This window comes from Apaloderma vittatum, unplaced genomic scaffold (assembly GCF_000703405.1).
Source record: "Apaloderma vittatum isolate BGI_N311 unplaced genomic scaffold, ASM70340v1 scaffold31885, whole genome shotgun sequence".
Lineage (NCBI taxonomy): Eukaryota > Metazoa > Chordata > Aves > Trogoniformes > Trogonidae > Apaloderma > Apaloderma vittatum.
In genome coordinates this window covers 24,077-32,038 of record NW_009715988.1, presented here as the reverse complement: position 1 = coordinate 32,038, position 7,962 = coordinate 24,077, and the positions used below count along the sequence as shown (strand labels likewise).

The window sequence follows — 7,962 nt, the reverse complement described above, 5'->3', positions numbered from 1 at the left end:
TAAAAATTTAAATTGTAAGACCTAAAAAAAAAAAAAAAAAAAGCCACAACAACAAAAAGTTGGAAACATGCAATTTCAATTAAATTCCTCCTCCTTCCCACCCTCAATTTGTAGGTGACTTGCAAATACTCGTAAAAGCCGAGGAAGGATAGCAGCAGTCTGACACGGGCAGGGGACCGGCAGATCCCACGTGAGCTCCCCCACAGGGCTCTGCCGGGGTGCCCGCACCCTGCTGTGCCCCCCCAGCTCGCTGCCCACCCCCGGCTCCCTGCCCGCCCGGCCAGCCCTGGGAAAGGCCGTGTCACGCCCCGTGCAGCGAGCGCGGATCACGAACCTTCACGTTTGTCTCGATCCTGCACCACTGAACTCAACAGCAGTTCGGGCTGTTGACTTCAGCGAGAACAGGATCAGAAGCGTAACTCAGATGTCCAAGCAAAAAGTTAGACATTATAAATTAGTTTCATTAGGCAGATTAAGAACTTTGGTAAGTTCTCCTAGTATAAGAAACGTCTTTCATCTTTATCTAGTAGTCTTATTAGTTATTGAGTAACCTTTTTGTATTATGCAGCTCTATGTCAAACAGCAGACAACAACATTCTCTCATGCTTTTGACCTGAGATTACCCACAGCTCCACTCGAATTACCTGGCTGTCTATCTTCTGCCTGACCCCTGAAGCGACGCCTGCGGCTACGATTGCGTCGCTGGGGTTTTTTGTCACTATCATCTGCAATTGCAAAGTTCACCATGAACTATTTCTGACGATAAAATAAATAAATAAATTCTTCAGCAGTTTCAGCATGGGGCATTTAAAATAGCTTCTGTTAAAGAGACAGGCTAAATAAGACAGGCTGAAAGAAAATAATAATTTCATACTGAAAGCATACACAAAACCAAAAAAGCTAGACTTTACTTCTTGCTCTTTGCTCATTAAAACATTTAGGCATATGTTTAATGACCTCAGATTTCATTTATTAAGTAACCATATATCAAATTTTAGCCACATAACCCATGAAAGAAGAGGTTTGTTTTCTACATTGTTAAGCAACAGATTATATTCTTGTCCCAGTGAGTATCAAGAGAATTTACTGAGGGAAAGTACTTAAGCAGAAGCTGGGTAGAGACAAATTAACAGCTACTTAAGTAGCTTTCCTACACTGAGACAGAGGTTACCAAGGACAAAACGGAACACTGATCCAACAGCACTGTTTTGATGAAAATGGCAATACTAATGGGAAACAAGTTTGTCTTTGGTGTCTCTGTTGGACAGTTTTTACAAAAGAGGCATATGAAAATATTAGGAGAGCTCAGTAAACAGGAGTTTTCATGGCAGAGCCATGGAGAAAGTCTTTCTTTAATCAGACAGCAACCTTTAACAAAACGAATCGTCACTAACAAAAATGAACAAGCATCTCACTACACTTACACAGACAACATGGCTGTTCTCAGCTTGTTCGGGGACTCCCGTCCATTTACATACCTAAACCATTCTCATTAACAGAAGCTGTATCAGACTCTGTCATCCCATCCATAAGAACAGCATCTTCATCAGTCCTTCGTCGGCGCGATCTCCGGCGACGGTTACTACTGTGGTGAGATTCACTAGCATCGGTATCCACAGTCTGGTCTGACTCTGTGTTATCAAGCAAGCTGTAAGGGTTGCTGTCCGGATCTTTAAGCACTAAATAAACAAAAAGTTTCCATCTAAGATACCATCATCACACATAATTTAATTTCCAGGCTGACTTCCATCTGTGTTTTAAAGCTTCAAAACACAAAAGGTGTAGCACACAGAACTACAGGTTTATAATTTCACACTGGTTCCTCTCCAAATCTAATCCAGCAGGATTCTGAGGCACCACAGACAGGCACTTGTATTATTTCATCAGAAAGATTCCCAAGGTGACACTTAGACAACGCAAAACTGCTAAACGTGTAAAGTCTACCTTTCAGTTCTTAGCACCATGAAAGAGAGTCAAAAAAGGTACCATCTTTTGACGCTATTAAAGCGCATGAATTAGCTCACTCGATCTCTGATAGAGCATAAGATCCCCTTCTATGAGTTCTTCTCTCACTCTGTATCTAAACACAAGCTTAACTTAGAAGGCAGCCACAGGTAACATGCCAAAGATTTATAAACTTTGGTAACACCACTGTGTGTGTGTGTAGTAGAGGAAGGAAACGAAGATCATTGTGAGCAGAAGATAAATGACTAGAAATCTAACACTACAATGAAAAAACTGTAATACAAGAAACTATCACACAACTCAACCAAAATCCCAATGTGTTAAGGCTATAATGTAAAAATAGAGTACTTGAAAACAGCAGGAGGTTATGCACAAAATTGCCAGAACAAAAATTAACTTCAAAACACAGCTGAAACACGGTACCAGAGCTAATGGACGACTTGCCACCACGAGGTCCACCACGCCCACGACCTCCAGATACACTACGTCCGCGTCCTCCAGGACGTCGTCTATTGTCACGCTGATGTCTGCTTTCTCGGTCATCTTCTCCTGCCAAGGACCAGTCACTAAGTTCATCTTTTCTCTCAGATTCTGTTTCAGAGGGATTAGAGAGCTCAGAGTTTGTACCTTGTACAAGAGGGAAAAGAAAATTGGAAGTCAATATGAAATTTGGGATTATATTTGGGTTTCAGATGCTCACAGAAGTCTTTCAAACAATGTTACTGTCATTTTGTTGTGATTTTTTTACTATTTAAGATGAAAATTAAATCACTTCATTAATACATGCCTACAGAAGTATTTAAACACATATATACATTTTAATGATACGTGCACTCACACATGCACATACAAAATGCAGATAGAGCCTAAGTTACACAAGTTTCTAAGATTCTCAACCCGTTTGTTTGTAATAACGTGCGAAATAAGGACTCAAATATTACCAAGACTGTAATTTATGTACATGCATAAAGGAAGGATTGAACAGCACTTCCCCTCTGTGTGCACACACACCGCAGGCATTTGGCGCAGTTTCTAGGCAACTTCTCTCAAATTCCCAAGGACAACTTTGCCACCTTCTAGCTGATGGCTGTTGCTAAGCAACCTCTGCTGGCTGTTGTAATGCTGCTTCAACAATTTAACTGTTTATATTAAACAGCATCCATCACATTTTGGAGCTTACCAAGCCCACACAGCTTTTTACTACTTGAAAATACAACACCCACTATTTATTTTAAGCATCCAGGCACACTCCCTAACTCCCTACGAATCATTCTGGAATAAACATATTCAGACCCATGTGGTTGTGACATGCAGTTCTTGGGGAAAAAAACACAGTAAGTTTTCCAAATAAAAATCTGTGCCTATATAAAGAAACTGGTGAACTTTCATTAGTTTAGTCAAACAATTAATTGGGAAATAGTAAAAAACTAAGTTACAAACCTCAGCATTATCATCAGAATCAACCTGACTAACATGGCATCATCCTGGAAGCTACAGTCAGTGACAGACTATTAGAGCCAAAAGAAGAACGTCTCTGATTTTATTACAGAAATGACCTACATGTAGATGATCAAGAGTAATTTACTGTATTGAATATACAGATGTCTTTTTCCCCTCTTTACTGGAACGCTCATGTTTCTTTGTGAAATACATCTATATTCAAATGCCGACTGTCTCCATTTGGGGAGCTGCCGCTGAGGGAAAGGCAATATGCACACCTCTAGGGAACTGAATGGCAGCGCCTTGTTCATTTAAAACTACATCAGAGTATCTCTCTACATCTTGAAACAAACCCGGTTAGTTCCTGACCAAATTAATAAACAGGATTTTGTGCTGGCTCCATTTTATTTTTTTTTTGCTTTACTTTTCAAAAATACATTCCTAAGATGGCCACAATCACAGACAAGTGTTTTTCTCCTCCTCAGTCAAAACAGATAATGCTGATTACAGATTTACGTATTTTTTAGAACTTGTGTCTCCTGAAGAGCATTTGTGGCTCTTCCTCCCTCTCAGCTCTGTATGATATGAGTAAAACTGGTCAAGGACAAGATCTTACAAGATTTCAGTTTCTCCTTTTTTTCCATTTAAAACTTCAACAAGAACATAAAGCCTAACTAGGTGTTTTGAGGTATGCAAAAAACAGAACTCTGAATTTTTAACCGTACTTTCAACACCCCTGTGCTGAACACAAAGAAATCTAGAGGCAGTAACGGATTCAGAAGTATCCCGAGGCCTCGCTCAGCAGGTGCTCAAGAAATCTCACCGTAGCCAGACGTGTAATTGGGGCCTCGGCGGCCTCTCCCTCTTCCACTGTAGGATCTGGAGCCCTGCACTGAGGAGAGGGTGCTCTCGTCAGTCGTGTAACCCTTCTCTTTTTCAGGAACTCTGGCGGAAGAAGGCCTGAAACCCATACCGATCTGACGCAATTGTTCATCAATCTGGAGCCTTTCCAGTCTTAGTTGTTCTACCTCCTATATAAAAAGAAACAAAAGAAAATTGCCGGTAAAGAAAAGTTCTTTCCCCTTGTGAAATGCCACCGTCCACCACAACAGAATTCAAGTGCGAGTTCTGCAATCACCTTTCTCTTAAACCACCATGCAAAATCACTGTTTTTAAGACCATTATTACCTTTAACTACACTTCGTAACGTTTTCTAGTCAAATTCAAAGAACCCCACACCCATAAAGTGTCAAAGTCACGGGACACAAAGTCATTATTTCTGTTAACCCACAACTCCATCCAAAAGCAACTATCTAAACGGGTAATTGTTCTAACACTACACAGTATTAATGTACAATCAGAAATTCCATCCTACCCTAAGAGAGCATTAACCTCGGAACAGAACACTAATACAGACCAAAAAACGTTGTGTTACTTCCCAAACGCCACTCAAAACACGGTTCTTTACAGTCTAATCCTTTCAACACCAACAGCAGTAAGTAACCACGGTAACATAAGTCAAGGCCTACGGGCAGGAGGTGGATTCAAGGCACCAAACTTCGAATCCCAATATACAGAGAAACAGTTTACCAACTGCAAATCCCATTGAATTTTTTTCTCAAACATCCTGTCGCTTCAACCAAAGCTTCCTCTGCAGATTGTTTCTTCTGAAACACACTTACCTTTAGATACGCGATGTGGTATTCTAAAAGGACTTGGACGTTCCCAATGCTTTCTTTAGTGCCAACAAATACAAACGGTACCATTCCCTATAGAAACAAAATGTCAAATCTTACTTTCAGGACGAACATTATCACTGAAACAATGCTTTATTATATATATATATACACACACATATATATCTGTTTAAATTACAGAAGCAAGCTAAACAAGCCAAGATAGAAACTGAATCTGGGGCTGCAAAGATGCGCTAGCAGCAGCTCAGCCTGGGGTGAGGGCAGGGGATGTTATGTTAAGGACTTCTAATGTTCAGCTTTCCCAACAACCTCTTCTGGCAGTTGGCGGAAGCTAACGCACAGAGTTCACATTCCCCCCATGCAACACTACTGCCCTGTGTGCACTGATCACAGTAGGTGGGTAGAAGCATCCGCAGTTTACCAAGAGCTTTACAAGATGAAGCACCTCTAGAAGATTTTATCTTGTGTTCTCATATATTTAAAATACTTGAACACTATTAATACTATCAATCCCAAATTAGTTATGCAGCTAAAGTGCACGTAAGAGAAAGATTTTTTTTTTAGAAAAAAGGATTTTTTGCTGCTGAAGCAAGACTTTTCTTGAATTGTTTCCCACAGAATTTACTGCAAGATGTTAGTCTGAAAAAGCCTTAAAAACTGCTCTCTCTATATCCACAGAAAGGTTATAAGACTGGCTTTATTAAATAATCCCCACAAATATCTATCCTAGAAAATTATCCAAATCCCGAACACCGTGTTTTTCTAACGTGGACTTCACCACCGTTACAGGTTGGCTATGACAAACGGGGTGCACAGGCCACGACGGCTGATAATGATGCAAAGATGAAACAGTATCATAAAGGCAGCACTTTAACTCCTGTGAGCCATGCCCCAGAAATTCTCACTCTCTGCTTATGTGTTCCTACATATTCTGAAACGATTCAACACAATTGGTTTTGAAAATAAAAGCCTAATCATAGGAAAAAAGAATAAAGTACTTACATCTTCACGGGGCAGTTTATTTTCATTATCTCCTTCAATTCTCACCCTGACGACTCCAGACTTGTCTACAATCTCCTGAATCACTTTTCCATTTTTTCCAATAACTTTTCCTTCAGAGGGCAAGAACGGTTAATTTTGCACCCATGTGCAAAATATTTTAACGGGTTTCGTGATATTTTAAGTTATGTGTAACAAAACTGTAACAACCACCTGACTCTCCTTTACCGTTCACTTTGTTTCAAAGTTTTCTGGTACTACAGAGGTACAAAAAATAACCCAAAGAAATCCCCACGCTGTGCCAATAGAAAGAGATGAAAATTTCCAAAATGAAATTACATTTCTATGCATAGAACAACAAATACTGATGAAGATCCCCATTACACTCAAGTTTCAAACAGAATAGAGTCAAATGGAAAAAAAGTTTTGCAAGTGTCTGCTTTAAATTTATCTGTCAAAATTAGTTGTATGCCCTGACCCCATATGTACCCTCATTCAATCTTTCCTGACATTTTGACAGGCATATATACATTTGTTGGAAGTCTCTTAAAAAAACCACCCAAACAATAAAAAGTTATGTAATTGTTTCCTGAAAATTAATTTTGTCTTTACAACAAACTTGAGTACTACCCATATTTGTCATATTACTTTAAAGTATTTGAGATTATACAAGAGATCTAAACCAAAAGGTTCTTCAGAACTTGTGTGTTTAAATCTCAAAAAAGTGACTCCTTTGCTCCTTTACTAAAAGATTTGAGCTCCTCCTTAAACTGAAGTCACGCAGAAACACTTCTTCACCCCAGCTACAGATGGGATGGCACTTCAGTCTGGCAGTTAAATACATTTATACTTAAAATTTAATGAGTAAAGGAAAGTAAAATCTCTGAAAAGGGTGTAACAGCCAAAAGCGTGTGACAATACTCCATAACAAACACTCTTTACAGCAGATTATCAACGTGATATGAAGTACAGCGCAAAAAGCATTAGAAAGTGCTTCCTTTCCTCAACAGTAGAAACAGCTCAGCAGGGTTTTTTGTATCTTTTTATCTTAAAAAAAGAGGTTAAAGCTAATCATTCTGTATGTCTACAATTTCCTTTTGTACAGTGAACCTGTTACTACTACTAACATAAGCCACACTGGTACTGTTAAATGATTTTCTACGGGTAACAGCTAGCCAAGACCTGGGAGAAACTCCTCTGTGCCAACGAGCTTAAGTAGCTGCACTTGGCATTTTTTCAGGTACGGAAAGGAACGCGCTACGCATCTGAGGTATTAATGATGTCTGTGCTTCTCTGAACTTGGGCATCTTCATAATATGTAGCTATAAACGTATGTCTGCTTACATGTATGACCACAGGTGATTTGGGGAAGATGTCTGCCTTCATCAAAAATCAGTACTGTGCATGTTTAAAAGTAGCATTTTCAGCTAAATGCATTACTACGACAAGTGCTATGCTCCTTATACGGGTATATTCACATTAGTGAATGCTATTCAAAAGCCCCAGAAAATTTGATTTGTAAAGCATTAGCTTTAGCAAAGTTTCTTGGTTCAACTAGGTTTGCTAGAAAAAAAAAGAGGGAAAAAAAAAAAAAGGTGTTCATGTCCAACAATTCGCTCAACATCAGGTAGATGAATCATGAACTTGCATCAGATACACAGTCTGCAGAGAATTTTAAAAAAAAAAAAGCTACACCTTAACTTGCTCACGTTATGAATTTTTCAAAGTCTAATCTTCAGGAGTTTGCACATGAATTATTTCAAGTATGTAGTCTATAATATGCAAGCTTTAAGGCCAAAACCAGCCATAGGAGGTTCAAGTACAGCTTTTAACTCCTCGTTTGGATAATCCAGCAGCGCTG

The 7,962-nt window shown here is 39.3% G+C and overlaps 1 protein-coding gene across 4 annotated transcripts in view; it reads right to left on the bottom strand.

Moving 5' to 3' along the window:
• The window catches only part of FXR1 (fragile X mental retardation, autosomal homolog 1), a 26,621-nt gene that overhangs the window by 3,894 nt on the left and 14,765 nt on the right, over window positions 1–7,962 (bottom strand). The window contains exons 9-15 of one of the 4 annotated variants that reach the window (XM_009869367.1): window positions 6,105–6,214; window positions 5,088–5,174; window positions 4,379–4,436; window positions 4,229–4,297; window positions 2,389–2,592; window positions 1,479–1,679; window positions 645–725 (exon numbers count right to left, since the gene is read on the bottom strand). In XM_009869367.1, the coding sequence (XP_009867669.1) occupies window positions 645–725; window positions 1,479–1,679; window positions 2,389–2,592; window positions 4,229–4,297; window positions 4,379–4,436; window positions 5,088–5,174; window positions 6,105–6,214 (810 nt within the window). Of the gene's footprint in view, window positions 1–644; window positions 726–1,478; window positions 1,680–2,388; window positions 2,593–4,228; window positions 4,437–5,087; window positions 5,175–6,104; window positions 6,215–7,962 lie in introns of all 4 variants that reach the window. The other 3 variants (XM_009869364.1, XM_009869363.1, XM_009869365.1) reach the window with 3 other exon arrangements.